The sequence below is a fragment of the Micrasema longulum genome, unplaced genomic scaffold (assembly GCF_059751315.1).
Source record: "Micrasema longulum isolate JH-2025_06_02 unplaced genomic scaffold, ASM5975131v1 h1tg000179l, whole genome shotgun sequence".
NCBI classification, from domain to species: Eukaryota; Metazoa; Arthropoda; class Insecta; order Trichoptera; family Brachycentridae; genus Micrasema; species Micrasema longulum.
In genome coordinates this window covers 676,039-697,846 of record NW_028277384.1, presented here as the reverse complement: position 1 = coordinate 697,846, position 21,808 = coordinate 676,039, and the positions used below count along the sequence as shown (strand labels likewise).

Sequence of the window (21,808 nt, the reverse complement as noted above, 5' to 3'; positions counted from 1 at the left end):
TGGTAGACGAACGCGCCAACCACTCAGTATGAGGCGGACTTCCCTCCACTCGATTTTATTTTTATCTGAGAGTAGCCACCGAGTCGAAAACATTCTTCCAGGATTCTGGTTAACTTAATCCGCCTGGAAAAAAACTCTCAGATCAGAGGCTCGAACACCACTCTACCGCAACTTAATTCCAATTTTCTAATCGTGAGTTATTTATAACACGTTGGAAATGGTCCCCAAAATTGAAATATTTGGGTAAATCATAAGAATGCAAAAATATATTTTTTGTAATAACAGAAATGCTCTTTTCAGAATTAAAAATTATTCCAATACTTACTTCTGAACTGGTAATGTTATTCCAATCAGTAACATTTAAAAGCTGCTTGGAAAATATGGAAATATTTATTTTGAAACCCGTAAATTAATTATGTTAGGTAGTTAGTAATATACATATGTTAAAGTTTTACATATTTTCTCAGTTTGCTGCATGAATACAGAAAGTACATTTTTAACATTATTTTTAACGGGAAGCCTTTTTTAAACATCTTTGATTTTTACAGCCAATGCAGTCACCTATGCATTTTTATACACATATTATATTGTGAATTAGAGTAACCAGTATAGATGTTACGCTGTTATCTTAATTTTAACAAATATCACAAGTCTACTGAATTGCGTTGTGCTCTGCAATAGTATGACGGACTCCAAATCAGAGCTCCAAGGTTCGATACTCGTTTTACAACAACCTGTTCCACATTTTCTAACACAATGGGTACGAACCCTTCAATGAAATTATTCTTTTTTTTTTAAATGCTTTTTTTAAGTAAAATATTTCAATGGTAACAGGAAATTTTTTTCCATGCAACGCGGGATAAGTTTTCTACAATAATTTAAAATATACATATTTTTAATTACTTAAAAATGAGACATTTCGTGACGCCAGCTGCGAGCCGTTTTGTATGTATTTTTTTAAACCCGAAAATTATGAATGAAAACTTGTTTTTTATACATTTAATGTAATGTTATTACTGATTTGTGAAAATACCAGTGGTCGGCAAACCACGCGTCGCGAGCTGCATGTGGCTCTGAAGAGCCTAAGAGGCTAAAGCCGTTCACATGGCCCAAGTTTCATTTTTTTATTTATTTTGTCAACGGGTCCAAAATGAAGAACTTTTTTAATTATTGCCACTGGAAGCCCAAACATGTGGCGAGGATATTGCAAATGCTGTCATTAAATGCACTGAGAAACATCATATTAAACTAATTCAATTTCAACAGATGGGCCAAAAAATATGACCGAAGTGAAAAAAGGTTTTGTTTCTATTTTGAAGGCAAAATTTGATTTTGAGGCATTGCATCATTCACCAAGAAGCGTTTTGTGCATAGACATCTCCAGAAAAAAAAAAACAATATTTTGGAATTGGTAATCAAGATCGTCAACACAATGAGGAACTTCAGCCCTACGGGAAATTGGATATAAAAAATGTTTTTTTACGCGCGGTAAAAATTAAAGCATTGAATTAGAGGTCAAAATTTCTTGGAAATGTACAAAAAATACTTTAATAAAAACAACCTACTTTACGTCACCAGTTCATATGAATTAACCAATGATAAGAGAGTTGTCGTTACACACGGAGTAGTTTCAGAAATACAAAACTTAAAAGTACCATAGCACCGATGTATCGTTATACATAAAAATGAAAAAATGTTTTTTGTTTTTGGCTTAGTTTAATAGTCTATTAACAAATAAAATAAAATTAACTACTAAACTTTCTCATTGTAGCTAAATCTCTTTGTTATCGCCAATTCAAATACTTTTTATTGTAATGGAGAGTGAATGCGCAGATCTTCTGCTGGATAAAAAATACATTGGCTTTCAAGAGGAAACGTTTTAAAACTAAAATAAATTTGGCTATCAAAAGAAATCTTGTTGCACTGCTGATCTTTGGTTTTTTTGACTAATAAGTTTACCGACCTCTATAGAGCGGTCGTATACGACCTATAAGACTGACTGAAAACGGCCCCTTAATTTATAAAGGGTCTTGTTCCCATAATTTCCATAGAAATATTTGTGAAAATCGCAAGGATGCAAATGCTTATTTTTTCAATGAGTATTCTTGTAGCAATCTGATGCATATTCTTAAAAATATATCAAACTTAAAGTACACTAAGAAGGGTAATCTGTCCACAAATATTTTATATAATAGTCATGAGATTTCAAAAAAGATTTGTGCAGTGTCACTGTTTCTTTTAAGGTGTAACGTATGTTGTACTAGTATTATATGAGGATGGAAGGTCTGGTATGAAAGGAGGAATAAGAAATAATATTGTACCTTGGGTGGTCTCCAACCACAACCTGGTAAAGGAAGTCCGTCGGGTCCTAGTGGACATGGAGCGTCTAATCCTGGTACCCCCTGATCCCCTTTGTCTCCCTTATCGCCCTTTCTTCCACGCTTTCCTAAAGGCCCCTGTGGAATATAGAAGTAAAAATACAGAATCTGCTCAAATACCATTTATTGGCAAAGTTATTATTTTGTTAATTGGGTGATTTCTATTGTGCTTGCTCACATATGAATCACCAGAAAAAATAAAGGAAATAGAAAACATTGAAATAATTCATTCAAATTAAATTGAAAAAATATGTTCTTGAGAAATTTCGATAAAAAATTGTAAAGTTATTAAAATTTTATATTAGTTCTTAAGATGTTATGAACCAACTTAACAAAGCATAAATAAATATAATTTAATCACCTTCGGGAGTTGTTTGTAACTATCAAATTGTGGATGTATTTAAGTCTTATATTTTTATCAAAAAGTAAAACACATCCATTCTAGAAAAATTACAGAAGCTAAAAATATGGTATAATAAATTCTTTGTTTTAAGATTTGATCTGAATTGTGCTCACAATAGTCAGTTTATTTTTTAAATTGCGTAGGTACTATTGCAAATAAAAAAATAAATATATTCTTTTCTAGTAGATAAATGTAAAATTTGACCGAGTTCTCGTTAAATAAAATTTTTGTATTGTGCACACTTTTATATTGAAAATAGATCAAATTGAAAATATTATAGTGCGCATAATAAAATGTATTTAACAATTTACTTAATTAATTTCAAGTGCAAATAGGTACCGTCAAACAAAATTACGTATAATATAAACCGTGTCGGCTCTGCTGAGCAGTATTATAATAGATACACACAGTATAATCTATTATAATAATGATTTTAGTCTTACAAAATCTTTCATTTAGAAAATAAAATTTTAATGAAAAATCTCCTCATTATATTTATCATTGAACAAGAATGAAAATGGATGAGTAAATAACAATTATATACTAACGGGCGGGCTAAAACATTGAGTGTACAGTAAAAAGATATGAAATTTGCATAACAAGATAAATGATTGTAATGCCAATGCACGATCATGTTTTTCCTTAATGTTACTAATCCAAATCCAAGCCATGATTATTTCAGGTCAGCCAAATGTTTAGCATGCATAGGAGATGCATGGTGTCTTATATTATGTACTTATAAGTGACTCAACGTCAGCATTAATATTTATCTTATTAACAAATCCAAATCATCAGAATATAAAATATATGTGTAAACTACAGTTTGCTTCACATTGCGTAAATTATGAAAAAAATTCTACTTGACGATTATTCTGAATTAAAATTCTTGTTTGAGATGTTGATTATTTTACATGTATTAAATTTTTATTATTTACATTTATGGTTTTTAAATTAATAATTCTGAATTAAAAATAAAAAATGTAATATACAGTGGAACATCTATATTTGATAATCGTCAAATTTTTAATGGAGAAAAAATTAATTTATGTATTTAATTATTTTTTTGCACAACAACAGACCAGGAGGCCCAATTACAGTTGTGAATTACATCACATAACACCCAGGCTTGAGATGAATCACATTTATTTTTTTGCGTTCTCACCGGAAATCGAACCCGGAACCTTCAGAACCGCCATTTTTTTGATGATATTTTTTCCCCATATTTGTTGGTATTTTCTATATTCTTTATCACTCCCACGGCCGATACTAGAACTGCAACCTCATAATTAGCATTGGATTTACTATTGGTTATGTTCTGTTTTAATTGATACCAACTATTGTGCTTAGCATAAACTTTCAGTCTCTTTCAATTCTCCCATTACGTATATTTATTGAGTACAATAAAGTTCATGTTAAAACAACATTTTTTTTCTTTTATTTACCATTTTTAGGAGTCTGAAACGAATAAATTGAATTTTAGTTATTTCTTATGAGATTTTTTTTTTATATTAGTCGTATTCTATATTCGTTAGACCCCAGGAACAGATAAGATTATAACAGAGATAGAGGTTCCATTGTATTTTTTAAATTAATAGTTTTAGGCTAAATCATTGCTGAATTTTTGTCAAATGCACAATGAGTTGCATGAAAAAAGTAAGATAAAACAACCACCCATTTTGACAAAAAGCCAACAATTATTTCACTTTAAACTATTTAAACTTAACCTTTGTGGTGAATTGACCTTAAACTAGTATTTATGATTGTATTTATTTGTTTCAGAAATTTGTCTTCTACAAGTTAATTTGTAAAAATAAAAGGTTTTATTTTTATAGTAAAATAACAATAAAAATTATTAGCTGATGGAACTACCTACATATTTGTATATTCTGCAATGAAACATTGTTCTTTTTATAGAAAATATATTAAAAATCAATTTGTTTTACTTATTTTTTAAATCTTAATGAATACTTACAGCTTCTCCTTTATAACCTTTGTCACCTTTAGGACCCTGTAATAAAAATAAAGGTTTTATTCATAGAACAAAAGATGCACAAAGGTATAAAAAACAAACACAATAAACAAGTACATAACAAATATATTTTTTTATTGCAGGGTAAAAATAATTCTAAAATATTGTTGTTAGTTTTGAAACTATTTATCATTATGGCAGATTTGAAACACTTTACAAAAACCTCATATCAGCCATATTAGCAATGGATTTTTCATTTTTATTTCTATTGAACCTATTTATTTAGAACCTAATATTTAACATGACAAATAAAACAAAATATTTCAACTGTTGAATTGGGAAAACATACAGGCCAGGAACCCTTAAGCAATGGCCCGATATTATGAAGGCACAAAACAAAAAAAGATGTCAATCTCCAAAGTGATCACGTTCAGCTGTCTGACTGCTCTTCCTATCGGCATGACCAGAAGCAGGTTGGTTCTGGAAGCCGGGAGGTAAAATTTTGTGCTAACGCCGTCCAAGATATCCACCCGGAACATTAAAAATTATATTTTCTAAAATGATTGAGTTCTCAACATAACTAAGAGGTAACTGATAAGAATCAGCCTGAAGAAATGGGTCAGCGTGAACCCATCCCTTCTAAGTTGCAAACTGCTGGTCCCCAACTGCCCATAATGAATGCAGTGGGATAGAGACACGGATAACTACCATATTCCCTTATGTAAAGATACCTCAGAATTGTTTTCTGAACCTTCTCCACCAAAATTAGATAATACTGAATTGTATTTATCAGTAGAAGATAAGAGATATTTCTTTTTGTAGTATTTTGCGTACAGCAAATATAAATGCAACACTGATTATGGCCGATACATTATTGGTATGTTCAAATGCTACAGTACCACAAAATTAATATATGTTTATCCAGTAACTATTTTGTTGTGATGAAAATAGTTGGTTTTATCACTAAAATTTAATTTAATTTAATTGCTTAAATATTTAAGAAAGTTATCTTCAAATTGATTATTGTCATGATAAAAATCTTTACTACCCATTTTTTTTCGTATTTAAAATATTTTTTAATTGTAGAGTGAACAAATTATTCAATAAAATGATTGGATTCATACCTCTTGTCCAGGAATTCCATCCGTTCCCTGAAATCATAAATTTTTAAATAGAATTTTCAACATTTGAGCTGAAAATACATACATATTTTACAAATTTACAACTCCTCGTATGAACAACAAACAATAATTTAATTTAATTATGTAGCTGAAAAATCATTAATAATCTGGAAAATTGGATTCATCTATGTGTTACTATGTTACAGACACGTTTCGTCAAAGAATGTCTAAAAACTTCTAAAAAAATTAAAAAAACCATTTTTAATGCAAATTTACAATTCTCAGTTTTTCATACTTTACCAACTAATTTCTAGGTAACTTTGAAAATATAAATGTAAAAAATATTTTACCGGTAAACCTGGATCTCCTCTTTCACCCTTAGAACCGGGCTCGCCTTGCGCTCCCTAAAAGTAGGAAATTTCAATAAAAAACACATCAGAATTGTGATTTTATAAAAGCACCATGCTCTTTAGATTAGTGTTTCAAAATTTTCATTTGTCACACCTTAAATTCCTTCAAGACACACATCGGCTTTTCAATCAATTTCATTAAGGAAGGTGATTTGCATAGTTCTAGATGCAAAACACTGTAAAATAATATTTGACTTTGATTTGATTGTTATTTATAAACAATACATCAAAATTGGATTCAAAGGTATTTTTTTGGGCGTTCAATTTTATAAGATAGCCAAAAAGGCTAATCTTTCTGCAGCTTACAATTTTATATGAAACCGCGACATTTCATACAAAGAAGATAAAGAAAACATTAAATGATTCAACTATTAAATCTTATATTATTATAATAGGTTTATATATATATTTTTTAAATAACATTACCATTCTTTATCACCTTACATAGTAATAACTCTCAACAATACTTTTGTTATTGAACATTTTAAAAACTATGAACTAATAAGTAAGGCAATGGAAGATAAATAATCAAAGCAGCCCAATAAAAACGATCAACTGGACATACGTATTTTTCCTCTCTTTCCGTTTTTAAGTTTATAATACAAAACCATTTACATGTTAAATAGTTAAAATATAATATTATACATACCTTCATTCCATCAAGTCCAGGGGGTCCCTGCGGAGAGAAAAATAAATAAGCTCCGTAGCATTTGTATGATTTAAATAGTGTATAGGAAATATTAAAAGCAATAAATACATATACCTTTCGATCGTTACTTTTTAAAACTTCAATTACTGAACTAAGCAATAATGATATTTTAGTATTTCACACATGATTGATCATTATTTATGTCATTAAAATGAAATTTTACATCAAGTTCTAAAGCACAGCCAGTTGGTAATAAGTTTGTAGAAATATTAGTTTGATTTTATATTGTTAATTTGATTTCATAACCAAAAACCACATTTTCATCTTTTATACCGGCAGTAAAAATATTGTTAATAAATAAATTTACATATTTAATAAGGGAAGATTTGATTAAAAGTCATTTGAGTCATGCAGTATATTTTTACGTGAGGATATTTTTTAACACAGTTTTTGTACATTTACTTAGTTATAGGTAATACATTAACACCTTTTGATAAGGGTTTAAATTAAAAACCTCGTGTTTTTTTGTTTTTAACTTTTTCTAACATACTTTAAGACATTTAAATGTTCTAATAGATTTATTTAAATACAGTTGTTAGCAGAAGGGACCATTTAAAATATTCACGAGTGAATAAAAATTATTCAGACTGAAATTCAAAATATTTCAAATTATCAATACTATGGTTTTATTTTCCACAATTAGATTATTTTGAGGCTCATTTAGAAGAAAGAATAAAAAATGGTGTCTTCTGCCATCTGATAGTGGGGAAATGAAGAGACATATATAAATTGTATTAAGATACGAAAGCAAACTTACGCGTGTGACATTGATGGATGTGAAAATGTATGTTTGCATGTCAAACAAAAAGAATAATGTATAATCATGATAAAATTAACATATGTGTGATTAACAATCAACATGCATTTATTTTGATACAAAGTCCAGGCGCTTTATGCATTTCATTCTCAGAATTATACTAAGCGAAAACAAACATTTACTAAGAAAATCCATGTATGTTTACAATATGCTATAAAAGTAACACATTTTAATAGTAAACTTGACAGCTGTATTTGACTAAAACATTTACAACAATGTTGTCTTTTGTAGCACATTAAAATCAACATTAAAAATATTGTTTCATGCACTAAAGAAGAAATAAAAAATAAGAAAAATCATTGTTTTGTGAGTGAATGATGTGCTTATATTTGTATTATCTTTAAAATGTATGTGAAATAAGTAACGATACAATAATAATACTCTGTATACTTTCCACACTTACAAATTAAAAGTTCATATAAAAATATACTCACAATGTATTAGGGTGTATACTCATGTTGGTTATGTATATTTTTACAATTTTTTTTATCTTCACTGCCTATATAAAACAATAATTATTAGGAATGAACTTAAAATGTATGTTATGGGATATCATAGAGGAAAATTTAGCTGCGACACAAGCATTATTGTAAGCATGGTAAAATTAATAAGAAGAATGGTGTCATAGTACCATTTTAAAATTTAAATAATCCATTTAAGACTGTAAAGCTTTCAAAAGAGTGTTTCATATGTCTTTTAATCAGATATGGGAATCAAGCAATTTTTTTATAGTTTAGAGTTCAAGATTTTTTTATTTTTTTTAAATCCCTCTAGATATCTAAACTGTATAATATTTTTTAATTATTGAGGAATATACTTTCAGAATCAAAGTTTGTTTTGAATATTTATTTTATTATTATTGTCAATAAGATAAATATTCAACACAAAATTTGGTTAACAAAATCATTTTTAGTGTAAAATGGAAAAGGAGAAAATAATGAAGTCGAGTATAACAAAAAAAGAGCATTCTGGAAAAAAAACAATATAAATAATTTAGAGCACTTTCAGTTTATTTGCACGTGCACTTGCACACATTTATTTAGAAAAATCTCATAATTAATTTTGAACATTTACAATTTACATGATATTATTACAATACATAAAATTAATTTGTTAGAAGTACCTATATATTATTTTACTTTTTCAAGATATCAAAATGAGAAACCAAAAACTCTTAAGCCTGTATTAACTTATCTGAAAACTGAATGAGAAAATGGCCCGATATCTTCTGAACAAGAAATTGGTCAGATATCTTCTGTACAAGAAACCTTGTAGCTAAAATAAAGCAATTGTTTTGGTGTATTACACATACAATGTTCTGTTTAGCGATTAGCTTGTGGGCATGCACAATCAGCAATAAATATGCATTACACGCAATATATATGCGCGCATATTCTGAATTAGAAAACGAATAATTTACTATGTGAATCTGTCATCTTAAAAAGTGTCATGGTGGCAGTTTTTCTGATTTGTATTAGTGAATCTGAGTGAAAAATTAGACCAAAATTGAGGCGCTTAGAGCCAGAGGAACTTATGCAACATTCAAAGTTTTTGGCAAAATAGCTTCCAAACATTTATGACTTTTGTTTTTTTATATACAAAGACTACGGTTAATGTTATAACTGTTTTTTTTTTTGTTGCATAAACGACAAGAAAATAAATCATGGAAACTGACTGCTCATAAAAATGTGGCGGTTATGTTTTTTTTGCATGATATTTTTGTGAAATTTCTAATTGAGCCATATTTTTTTTTTGTAAAACTCTAATTAAGCCATATATATATATACATATTTTGTTCATTTAGTTTCCAACTTTATATTAATATTGGCACTTCAGTTAATGTGGTTTAAAACTTGTGATTTAAAAAAAATTAACTACAGTAGCGCCTCAGTTATAATGTATAATATTATAAAATGTAGTATTCACATAATAAATTCCAATAATTTTGTTTACATGTCACAATATTTTTTGAGTAAAAACCTGCAGTTTTCAGATCTGTATAATAAGGGCTTTGTACACCATAAATCTTACACAGTTTACTTTTTTTATTGCAAAATACAATTATGTAAATGGATATATTTTTGCCGTGTTACTTTAGCATATCAAACATTTATTGAAATATGAATACTTATACACATTGATACAGATAAACATTGTACATTTAAGATAATTTACTTTTCACAATGATTTGAGGTATGTATTTATATTATAATATTAAGAATAGTTTATTTAAACAAGAGAGGATCTTATTATGTAGTCTCGTAATATATTTCAGGCGTCATTATGGTGTCATTGAGTATTTCACTAGGCATTATTAATTATATCTTAACAGTAAACTATGCTATAATAAGTTACTTATTACATTTACAAACAATGGATGGACAAGATTCGTTAAACAATATTATAATTAACTATACTAGAAGAATTATAATCAAATTGGATATGTAATGCTAAAAAACATTTTTAAAGTACGTCTAAATCACCAATTCTCAGAAATACCAACAAATATTTAAAACATAATGAAAAAAGGTTAACAGCGTTTTGTAGGAAAACATTTCGTAAATACAAGTGTTTTTTTTTTCTTGTAAATCAACAATGTTAGTTAAGGTACTGAAATTGTCTTAAAATAAGATTTTTTTATATTTTTTATGGCAATGTATGATGGCACTTTTGACATTTGCACATGAAGTTCCAATTAGTCCAAATTTGAAATCAAAAAGGTATATATATCAAATTGTATTGTTCTTATCTAAATCTATGATAAAAAAATAATATATACATTCAAAACCAATGAAATATTATATTTAGACAGGACATTCCGAATAACATCGTTAAAAAATGTGTCTCAAAATTTCTTAGGAAGCAAAAGGTAGGGGCACGGGGTAAAAACGTTAATCCAGTCAGAGGAGACCCAAAGAGGTACTTCAGTGGGAGGCATATCACTTTTTCTTTTGTATTCTTATTGTCTTACTGTGGTGCGGGGTGAATAGAATATGCATGATTAATAGTAAACGGTTGTTAGTCAGTATTTAACTAAACAAGTTGTAAATATAAAACCCCATTTTTATTCACCCTATCTGACAGAAAAATGTTCAATACTGAAAAATCGATAGCAAAAAAGCAAGAAAAAAAAAATTATAATCTTTAAAAAATGCCCCCATACTTTGCTGCTGGTTATAGTAAAATATATAGTGTTAATAACATCAAACTATTAATACACATAGACGAGCCCTGAGCCCTAAAAAATGATGACTTAACTCATGTCTACTACTACTACTACTACCATCACGCCATTTCCCCGTAGGGGTAGGCAGAGAGAATGGACCGCCACACACGTCTATCCTGGCATACACTCCTAGCCTCTTCCACATTCATACATCTTGTCATACATGCCCTTCGGTTCTGTCTGCTTTTGACATGACCAGACTTAAGATTTTGGTTTATCTGATCATGCCATGTCTTCCTTGGTCGTCCTCGTCTAACGTTGCCGTTCATTTTTGCCATATATACTTGTTTTACCATTCTCTCGTCGTCCATTCGTTCTACGTGACCAAACCATCTCAGAGACCCTTTCTTAATCTTATCAATTATACTTGTCTCAGATTTACACTCTCGCCTGATTTCATAATTCGTAACCCTGTCATACATTGATTTCCCACACATTCGTCTAAGAGATCGCATTTCAATTGCGTTCACTCGGCTTTCATCCTTCCTCTGCCCTCATGTCTAAATTCTCAGTAATGCCCAAAGCGTATTTAATTGTTATTTAATCGCCAGCCGGGTGTAACGTGAGCTTAAGGTTAAGAATCGTCACCAAAATGCCCGCTTGTGTCGCGAGAAAAACTTTCGGATAAACATTGTAAAAAGGTTGATGTTACTTTTCATTGGCAAGTATTTGTTTTTAGCAACAAAGCTTAAAATAATTCATATTCAGATAGAAGTATTCTTTTTTGTAAATGTCAAACTACGCCTTACTTAATTACTTGCTTACTAAAACAGATGCACTGATAGGAATGATGTTTTTTTCAAATATTATAAATTCAATTTGAGTTAATATTATTTTAGCATTCCCCAAAATCCAGTAAAAATAAAAATACATACGTAGAAATTATAAGGAATATAATGAAATTATCTGATTGGGATCCATAAAAAAATAATGCTGTTTGAAAAAATTTGAGTATGGTAGAAATCTGTTTATCCAAACTTCAGTCATCCGGATTGCCAAATATCCAAATCACTATCAAAAAATAAAAAATAAACGAGAAGTTTTTAATTTTAACTTCATTGTGCAATTCACCTTGCTGGGCATGTCTAAGTAAGTTTTTAAGGCAATTGCAATTCACTGTATTATTTTAAAAGCAATACAATCTGGTACTCATTAATCCGGATAGTTGGAGTTTTACTATATATGCGTTCTCATCGAAGGTACATTTTTGTGTCACTACTTTTTTTCAATATTTTACTTTATAGCGCATCTATGTGTATTAAATAAGCCACGGTTGATTAATATTATTGATATAATTAATAAAAATATTTAAACAAAAATAGATAAAAAATAATGATTGGTGTTCAAATATTTCTGGAGTGTCATATTAAAAGACAATTTCAGCGGAATCTATTAAATTATTTTCAATACTTCTTTCGATTAAATTAATATCCGCTTTTTGTGCAAATTGGAATAAAGAAACGTTTCAAATTTAAAAGATGCACAATATTGGTTTGACTTTAAGAGCACTATATGTGTTTAGTGATAAAGAAACTTCAGACTATAAGAACTATATTATTATAGTTGTTTACAATAACTCTTTTCATATATATATGAATTGTTTGATTTTTTAGATATTCTTTACATTTAAAGAGAACATATGATTTGAAATATTTTTATGATTTCAAATTATTTATAGAAATTCAATGTTGCCAGTTTTTAATGGAATGATGTTTTAAGATTTAATTGGATCTTTATCAATTATTTTGATCTACAGAATAATTTGATTAAAATAATGTATAAAATTATAAATGTTTAAATGTTGGTAGTTAATTATTTATTTTAATGTGTGTTTTATACAATTGGAACAATGATAAGTGATCATTATGACTAAAATACATACCTAACTAAAGATAAGATATATATATGTATGTATAAGTTTTATGAACTATAAGGTAAAGAGAAAAAATAAAAATAAGAATTTTCATGACAAAAAACAGGGTAAATATTTACATTGTGTGACATTTCTGGTTAGAAACACAAATGTCCATTGTCAAAAATTAAAACTAGCCAACTACCAATAAGAAACATAAATTATTATCTTATAAATATAACAATAAATTTATTTTTTAAAACATTGATTTACCTTTAAAAAACGCAACATTAAAATTGTAAAAAAATATAATACAACTTATCATTAATGGTTGTTACAAAAGCTTAACTATCTTAACTGCAAAAATCATCGTTTCGGTTACACAAATTCATTATAATATTATTATTTTTACTGAACAAACCAAATACTTACAAAATACAAAGTAACACAGTCAATTATTTATCCATGAAAATTTGTACACTTTGATTTGAAAATGGACACATAACTTTTATTATAAAACATATTATGATTATTATAAATAAAAACTGTTCTACTTTAAGGTCCACAAAATTGAATAAATATATATTTTTTATGTAACAAACATTAATTATATTTTAAAAAGCATTTGCGTGGTTTATACAAATGTCTGTACTTCATAGTATGAACATTATTCTTCCATATTAGTTTAAAGCAAGATGTTATTTGTGCCAGTGTGATGTTAGTGATTTTTCTGCCCGTTGCGCGTTCTCCTTACTCCTCCCTAAATTAAGGATTAGGCCATTCAAATCTTAAAACGCACAATGTACGGAAAAAAATGGGGTCTAAAAAAATTATATTTTGGAATATTTCAGGCAGAAAACAAGACATGGCAACTACAAATTAATTTTTAAATTTATCGGTATCAAAAATACAAATAAATTTCTCAAATCTTAAAGGATGAAGTACTTGAAACATTCCAGCTCTAAGCATATTTTAAAAAATGTCTGTAATTGGTTTTTTATGTGTTCAAATATGTAATAGAAAAAAAACAAATAAAAACATATTATAGCAAAACTTGGAAAACAAATTCATTCACTAAAATGATCGATATAACGGCAGCAAAAATGATCCGTCTGAAATGATGTGTTAAGGGAGTTAATCCAAAATAAAAACATGAATATGAGGACGAGTATGAAGTTAAACATTGAACATTCAGCAAACCACATGTATGATTATCTTACAAAATGTTAATATTAATCGGGTACGTTTACACCAAAAGAACACAGAAATTATGGGTATTATTTGTTCTACTGGACACGGTTGTTGGCAAGCGAATTGCTTACCATTGGGCCAGGATTTCCGAATTCACCCATTCTTCCAAGTTCCCCTCTTAAGCCCATGGGACCCTGGAAAAGTACAACATGTAGTGCATAACGATACCGCCATGCACACTGTCTACGCAGCTTGACAAGAACATAACCCGTTTCTTGTTCCTTGGTCAGCTTGTCGCTCTGTCGCTCTGACGCTTCGGAGTGTTTCTTATCACATCATACATTCATCACCTCTTCATACAGTAAGTGTTATATTGGTGAAACGATTGTATTTAAATAATAAGTGGTGTATTAAAGTGTACAGGGGATAAAGGAAGATTGAAAGAAATCTGGTTTTTTACTTGCATAATCAATCATGTAACTTTTAATTACACCATTTTATGCACTCTTTATTGTTTCTGCATTTACTTTGTGGTAAGAGATTTTTTTTGGACCAGACACAGATTCTTTTAAGACTCTTAACTTACATCGAATTTTATACATTCAGTATGACATATCAACTAATAAGTTTATATGATCTTGCTGAATACCAGACATGCGTATGTTTAAGTCACAAACGAGGTTTTATGTGGGGTCTTAAATCAAAGGGGGTATAAGTTATACATTTAATCACTGTTTTACTTATTTCTTGAATTAAAATATTAAAATAAGGAGTTTAATTTTTAAATATTTACAAATTCATCAATATTATACCACACAACTTCCGATAATGACAATAAAAGATAACTTCGCTATTTTAACAGCAATATTTGAAATAAAACACATAATATGTATCTTATAAACAGTAAATAATTATTAATATAGTGTTTTCAGATTAATTTCATATTCTTCCAACTAGTGTTAATTGACCGACTGTGAAAGTGACTGAGGCCCATGCTTTCGTTATGTATTGTAACTGTGTAATACAGAATATGAGTTAGACTTATCACCACAGGGAGAAAATAATGGGGTAATTCCGCTACGTGTGTGAAAAGTTTATGATTATGAATGAAATGACGTAATTAAACTGACATAAAAATAAATTAAATACTTACAGGTAACCCCATTGGTCCCGGGTCTCCTTTTTCGCCCTTCTCTCCCTAAAATATCAATAAATATTAGTTAGTCAACACAAGCAAAGCCATTATTGAACAATTTACAAATTAAAAACAATTGGTTAGAGTGTTGCAAATACCATTTAGAATATTATACTGGAATTATATTTACAAAGTTTTCCCGTAAGACTACTAGTTTGAACTCTAGATAAATATTAAAATATGAAACATCGTATCGATAATTTATGCCGTATTATTTGGTATTTTAATATATTATTGACATCAGTTTAAAAGTAGTATTATGAATCCATCAAAATGACTTTCAAATTAGCATCATAATACAATTGTGTATTAGTAATTACAATTTAAGAAAAAGCATCACGTTTCCCTCAGTAATCAAAAAGTTCAGTATAAAATGCACAAGGTTCGGCAGAATGATCTAACCCTTTTGACTTCTCCAACATTTGCCATTTTAGTTCCCATCATGGCGTGGAATAGTGACCATCGTGCGTTTGTAATTGAACTTATTTTTAAAAATGACAATTCGGAATTTCAAAATAGGCTGACAATGAAGAATACCTAACAGAAAAACTATTTCATTACAGACGGGGGAGTCTTTAAACACAAGCCACAGACAAATGACCAACTGAAGGATGCTATTTGTCTTGCAACCACAGCAATACTATAGACTTAAGAAGTGTAAAGTTAGAGAAAGCAGGCATTTCAATGACATCATTTTTAAAACAAAGTAATGTCAATACTAAAACAAAAAGGCAATCCTTTCCCTTCGGTAGACCATTTTGCCGGATCCTGTATTATTAACAAACGGAAGGAATAAATAGATATCTGGTCTTGTCTACAGAAAATCTCTTGTATTCAGTGATTTCATCATCATACCTTTGTCACATTTGACGGCATAGGGCACTGAATTGGTGCACTTTAGTGCATTTATGCAGCGTATATTGATCATCTGTTATGCGAAAGCAAGGTGATTAGCCTTTGGCTTCAGGTGCCAGTCCAGAAACATGAAATAGTGCCCTATTAATCAATATTTCATGTCGACCATCCCAGGAGTCAAACCCGAAACCTCGAACATGTTAGGCGAATGCGCCAACCGATACATGACAAGGCAAACGTATCTCCACCTGATTTAATAATTCAGGATTTCAACCTGAGGAAAGCCATCAAATAGAAAGCACTCGTCCAAGATTCTAGTTCTATTTCACACACAGAACAGTATTATTAATCCGTCCTGACACAGATTAAAAATTCAGTGATTTAATAGTGTGAATATATTGTGTTTAAAAGTAACATTCGTGATATATCTCAAAACTAGCCGAAACGCAGATTCATGGCACACTTTTGCATTGGCCCATCAATATCTAAGGTAGCTCAATCTGTTGTCACAACACAAAATAAGCGTATGTTTTTCCTTACCGATTCTCCTTTGCCTCCATTGCTACCTCTGTCTCCCTTAACTCCGGGAGGTCCTTGTAGTCCTGGCATTCCTATGGGTCCTGGGGGACCAGGTGGACCAATAATCTGTAAAGTTTTGCAAATCATATCACCATTTGGTTTCGTTGAAAACATTATTTGAAAAATAGTTATGATCGACTTTTTTACGTGGTTGAGAAAATATAAATATAATAAAAAAAGTAAAAATTAAAATGGCTGCTAATATATAAAATTTAATCGTTATATTCAGAAGCCCCATAGGTCACTGAAGTACTTTTAAGGGAGCACACAAAAAACTATTTACTAGAACGAGTAAAAAATTGAGACGATTGAGGGAATTTTATATACATATTTATTTATTTTTAAGTGGCCTGACTAATGGCATATGGGGTTGCTGAAAATTATAATTTAATTATTTGTAGAGGCAAAAATATGTTCCTTCATTCATTAACAATTACTAAGTAAATACCTTCATTGAATTTTTATTGTGAATGGATACAAAAAAAAAAATAACAGGCAAAAGATAGCGGGAAACTTTGAGATGGAAAAAAAAATATTGACAGATGCACAACACGATGAAATACTTTTCAGGTAGAGAAAGTAAAAAACTATTTTCACATTTTTCGTTCCACTAAAAACATAAAAACAGCGCTTACGTTGTTTAAGATCTAAAAACAGAGCTCATTGGTTCTGTTCTGGTCCCATACCATTGGTTCTGTTGGCACAAAGAACCAGACACATGCTAACAAAGGAGGGGAGAATAACATGACCGACCCTTTTCAGTGAGTGACGACAGGCCCTAGATCCCGTTAGATCGCACCTAATGGTGCATAGGGTACTGCATAGATACACCAATCGCAGAGTATCTTGATAATTTTTTGTTACATGAAGATAAGATGATCAGTCTTACGCTTCAGGTACCAGTCCAGGGACTATGAAATATACTGGTGTGAAAACATCCATTCAAATAAATATTTCATATCAACCATGCCGGGAATCGAACCCGAGACCTCTTGCTTGGTAGGTAAGTAAGTTACACCACGAGGCTGACAAAAGTAAAAAAAAAAGGCCTATAGGTTTATTGTACATAATATTCCAACATTTTTATTACAGATACAAAGATAAGACACTGCTAATTATTTTTTAGGCATTTATGAAATGTATTATGAAGAGAGTTTTTATATGAGAAACATTAATTTCTAATGAAAATATGCTTTGATCATGTTTGTAAGTACATATTATATATTTTGTATTATATTATTTTTATTTGATTATTTTGAATGATCTTCCTTTTTTTTGAATTGTTATTCATTATATCGCTATTGTATTACATGTAATTATTATTTTTCTTATGTTACTATATATGTATTTTTCTTGTTAATTATTTTAGCTTAATACAGGCACAGCCTAAAAAGCCATAATAAGTTAGTGAATTTGTAAACAAATGTAATTTGAAATGACTAAATAAATTGTTTGGCTCAAAAAAAAACATTCTAAACCAAATTTTCCTGGATTAAGCTCTGTTAGAACTTTCCTTACTCTGATGACGTTGAATTCTGTTTGTGTTATACTTTATGAGTGCCGTTTCCTCTTGATTTTTCAAAGGGCATCCATCTTCTAGACCGTTCTTCAGTTTATTTTATGAGTTTGTTGTTTTATGATATCAAACATAATATTACATCAAACAAATTTATTTTATATGTACTAAAGAGAAAAATTTTGAACAAAAATTATCGCCACAAACAAGCTGTGAAGATTACCCACATTTAACTATAAACACAATCAATACGGGTTTGGAATAAAATTTATTTTAGAGAAGGTTGATTAAACCAACTGGCCTAAGAAGCATAAAAATTGAAAAAAAAATTCAGGCGTAGCCTAGTATGTAGGTGAAATAAATCAGTGAAATGAATAGAAAAATTTAAGAAGTATGGATGCTCAAACACAGGCAGAATGGTGAATGTTACATTTGGCCACTCAAACCAGCCAATGACATGTCATATGCTCTGTAAGTGCCTAGATATCCATTTTCCCTTCTCTAAAATGTTCTCCATCTCTGTTGTGATATGTTGATCGTAGGTGGTTAAAACCAGTCCTTGTCTACAAAAACTTGAACAAACTCAAAATATTTTTGATATTTACAAATGTTTAGTAAGAAAAAAAAAACAGAAGAGGAATGGGTATATGATATTATTTCTTAAAAGATAACCTATGAAATCCAATTTAAGTTTTAACATTAAAAAAACAAAAAATTAAATGTGTGTGAATAATACTTACAATTTCACCACCCATAAACTCCAAGCCGGTACTATCTCCCTGCAAATTCAACAATGGCTATAAGATTATGTGTCATTTATAATTTGTGACGAAAATGATATTTTGAAAAAAATCATAAAGAAGAAGCAGCTTGTGAAAAAAGCAGTGTATAACAAAATATTTGTGGAATTTTTGTGATACGTACGATATGTAAAAAAAAAAAATTAATGAAAGCAAAGTAAAACTGTCTGGTAAAAACTGTTATCTACGCAATATAAATTAAATGCCTTTCTGTATAAAATATCTAAAAATAAACCCTTTCAAAACTGAGTATTATTTGTGATGAATAATAACTATAAAGAATAATGCATACTTTTAAAAACGGCCTCAATGAAAGTATAGAATCTTTGTGGATGATAAAAACTGGTACTGTTTAGTTGAAATTTACTCAGTTACCGTGTAAATAGTTTTGCAAAAGGCAATTGCAAGAATTTTTTTTTATGAAAGCATTTAGTGTTTAGTATTTTGGAATAAATAGTTACCTGTCTTCTTCTAAGCTTTTTGTATTTCTGCAAATTGGAGGCGAAAGCAGGATCAGCCGGAAATCAAAACAAAATGGACGAATTAGATGAGAATGTGAATGAATAGCTACACCAACATGCAAAATATGAATACATATATATAATTCAAGGGTTTGATGTCAAATAACATTATTTACAAAAGTATAACATTATGAGGGTTGATAGATATGCTCCACCCCTGACGCGCTTCGAGTTGACTAGTCGAGCTGATGTATATGCATTATGTAGTCAAATATGCCTGCGTTTAAAGTGCCGAGCGACAATTTAAAACCTGCAATGGTTTAGTTACAACAGGCCGCTGACTACTGCACTGGGTTGGGGCTGCTGTTTTATCAGGACAAAACCCCCGCACTCAAGGCATCAAGCTGGGTTTGAATTGGTAGAACAGCCCAAATATTCACCTGATCTAGACTACCGGCTATTCAATTCAAATGTTCTACTAGGAAACTATAGAAATGTTGGAGTATAGCTGAAAAAAGTGCATACAAGTCCAGAGTGACTACATGAAAAAATAAAGTACATCGAAACAGGTCTGGGGTGGAGCATATCAATCAACCCTCATATAAGAGAGCTAACATTGAAAAAAAAATGTTATGTACAGGTAACCCCCCCCCCCCATTGATCACGACCACGGTGAGTGCGGATTTGTTATAATGTAATATTTTTCGCAATGTAGAGAAGTAAGAAAAGAAACTAAAAATAATCAAAATGAAGGAAAATGGTGGTAAAATTGTAATTGTAGGTAGGGATTTCAGATTGCCTGAGTCTACAGTGTGATCAATTGAAAAAAAGGTGAGGAAAAATTGTTTTTAAACCAAGCAATGGTTGGTTTGATCGGTTTAAATAACAATCAAACTTGAATCGCATTAAAATGATTCGCGAATCGGCTAGTACAGACATAGAATCAACTGAAAAATATCCGATAGTTCCGTGAAAAATCCCCCGTTGATGAAATTTCACTTTACGCGGCAATGTCCAGAACGTATCCCCGCAATCAATAGGGGTTATCTGTTCATTAATTTTGTATATTATGAATGCTTAAAACAGTATAATATTAATATGAAATTATATCAATAGTTAACGACATATTTATTTGAACTAACAATTTATAAGTTTTACAGGATAAAAAAAATATTATAAATAATAGTCTCAGAGTAATAATTCTCTTGAGAAGCCCTTAAGCTCTTTTGCATAGAACAAAAGTGTTCCAAATTTTTGGTTTGGTTTTTATTTTAACAACAAACGTGTAATGGACGGTTTCGGTTAGCGCTCGCAATTCTCTACCTGAGTACATACGGCCCGTTGTATTTCTGCAATCTGTAGCTAACGCCGTGGTCAATAATTGTCGAATAGTTTTTCTCCGCATGGGCGACTCTATTAGGTTATCACTCTAAGTAAACAGTACATTTATGACGTTAATCCCCTTTCCTAAATTGGTAGCTGATAGTGAAATACATTAAAAAGTGTCTGTGATCAAAATCATTGGTAAGTTTATTTTGGCTGTTAACCATCGATATGTTACTGTGAAAACATTTTTTAAAAAAATCATTTGATAATCATTAAGCCCTCAAATTGTGTCTAGTAAAAAATATTATCTAAAACTAAACAAGATGTGATAACATTTCTAAATTTTCATAAATTTAAATCAAAACTGGATCCAGAATGAATTTGACATAAACCCTATAGATGTAGAGCTCTAATGCGGTTCACCCAAGTGCATTCCTTATAAAAATCTTTGTGTAGAAATATGTAGTTGTTAAATAACTGTTATATCGCCACCAAGCCACACAAAACCACTTCATCTGGTATTATTACAAAATTAAATAATTCGCTTGGTAGTGTATCTGTGTTTAAAACCACTTTCGTGGTACATAATAGCTTGTGTATAACATATATTTCTAAATTTAGCCAAAAAAATTACAAACTTTTGCAAGGACACCACAGAATTCATTTTTGATCTCTTAAGGTACTGACCGATTCTCCTTTCTCTCCCTTTTCTCCCCTTCCAGGATATCCTGGTGGTCCAGGTAAGCCCGGTGGTCCCATAAGTCCAGGAGGCCCAATATCGCCGTATTCACCCTTCTCTCCCTTGGATCCGTATGATCCCTTGAAATAAAAACCACCACGGTAAATTCTTCAGAATTTGCAATACACTTTTCATAGGAAAATTCTAAATACATAATATTTATTTATATAGAGGTTGTTAAGTGACTGATGCATCACTTTAGCCGTAATTGAGTTAGACATACCACTTTTCTCAAAAATTTAAACTGAATCATATAAGCCA

General features: G+C 30.0%; 1 protein-coding gene across 27 annotated transcripts in view; it reads right to left on the bottom strand.

Moving 5' to 3' along the window:
- Positions 1-376: 376 nt before the first annotated feature.
- Positions 377-21,808, bottom strand: part of LOC148283902 (uncharacterized) — a 613,230-nt gene continuing 591,798 nt past the window's right edge. For 21 of the 27 annotated variants that reach the window (XM_088242986.1, XM_088242987.1, XM_088243001.1 and 18 more), the window contains 11 exons: positions 21,496-21,627; positions 19,484-19,509; positions 18,962-19,010; positions 16,667-16,771; positions 15,230-15,274; positions 14,208-14,270; positions 6,931-6,957; positions 6,222-6,275; positions 5,875-5,901; positions 4,754-4,789; positions 377-2,456 (listed from right to left, as the gene is read on the bottom strand). In XM_088242986.1, the coding sequence (XP_088099112.1) occupies positions 2,196-2,456; positions 4,754-4,789; positions 5,875-5,901; positions 6,222-6,275; positions 6,931-6,957; positions 14,208-14,270; positions 15,230-15,274; positions 16,667-16,771; positions 18,962-19,010; positions 19,484-19,509; positions 21,496-21,627 (825 nt within the window). In that variant the 3' untranslated portion in view covers positions 377-2,195. Of the gene's footprint in view, positions 2,457-4,753; positions 4,790-5,874; positions 5,902-6,221; positions 6,276-6,930; positions 6,958-13,229; positions 13,646-14,207; positions 14,271-15,229; positions 15,275-16,666; positions 16,772-18,961; positions 19,011-19,482; positions 19,510-21,495; positions 21,628-21,808 lie in introns of those variants that run through there. The other 6 variants (XM_088243010.1, XM_088243012.1, XM_088242985.1 and 3 more) reach the window with 5 other exon arrangements.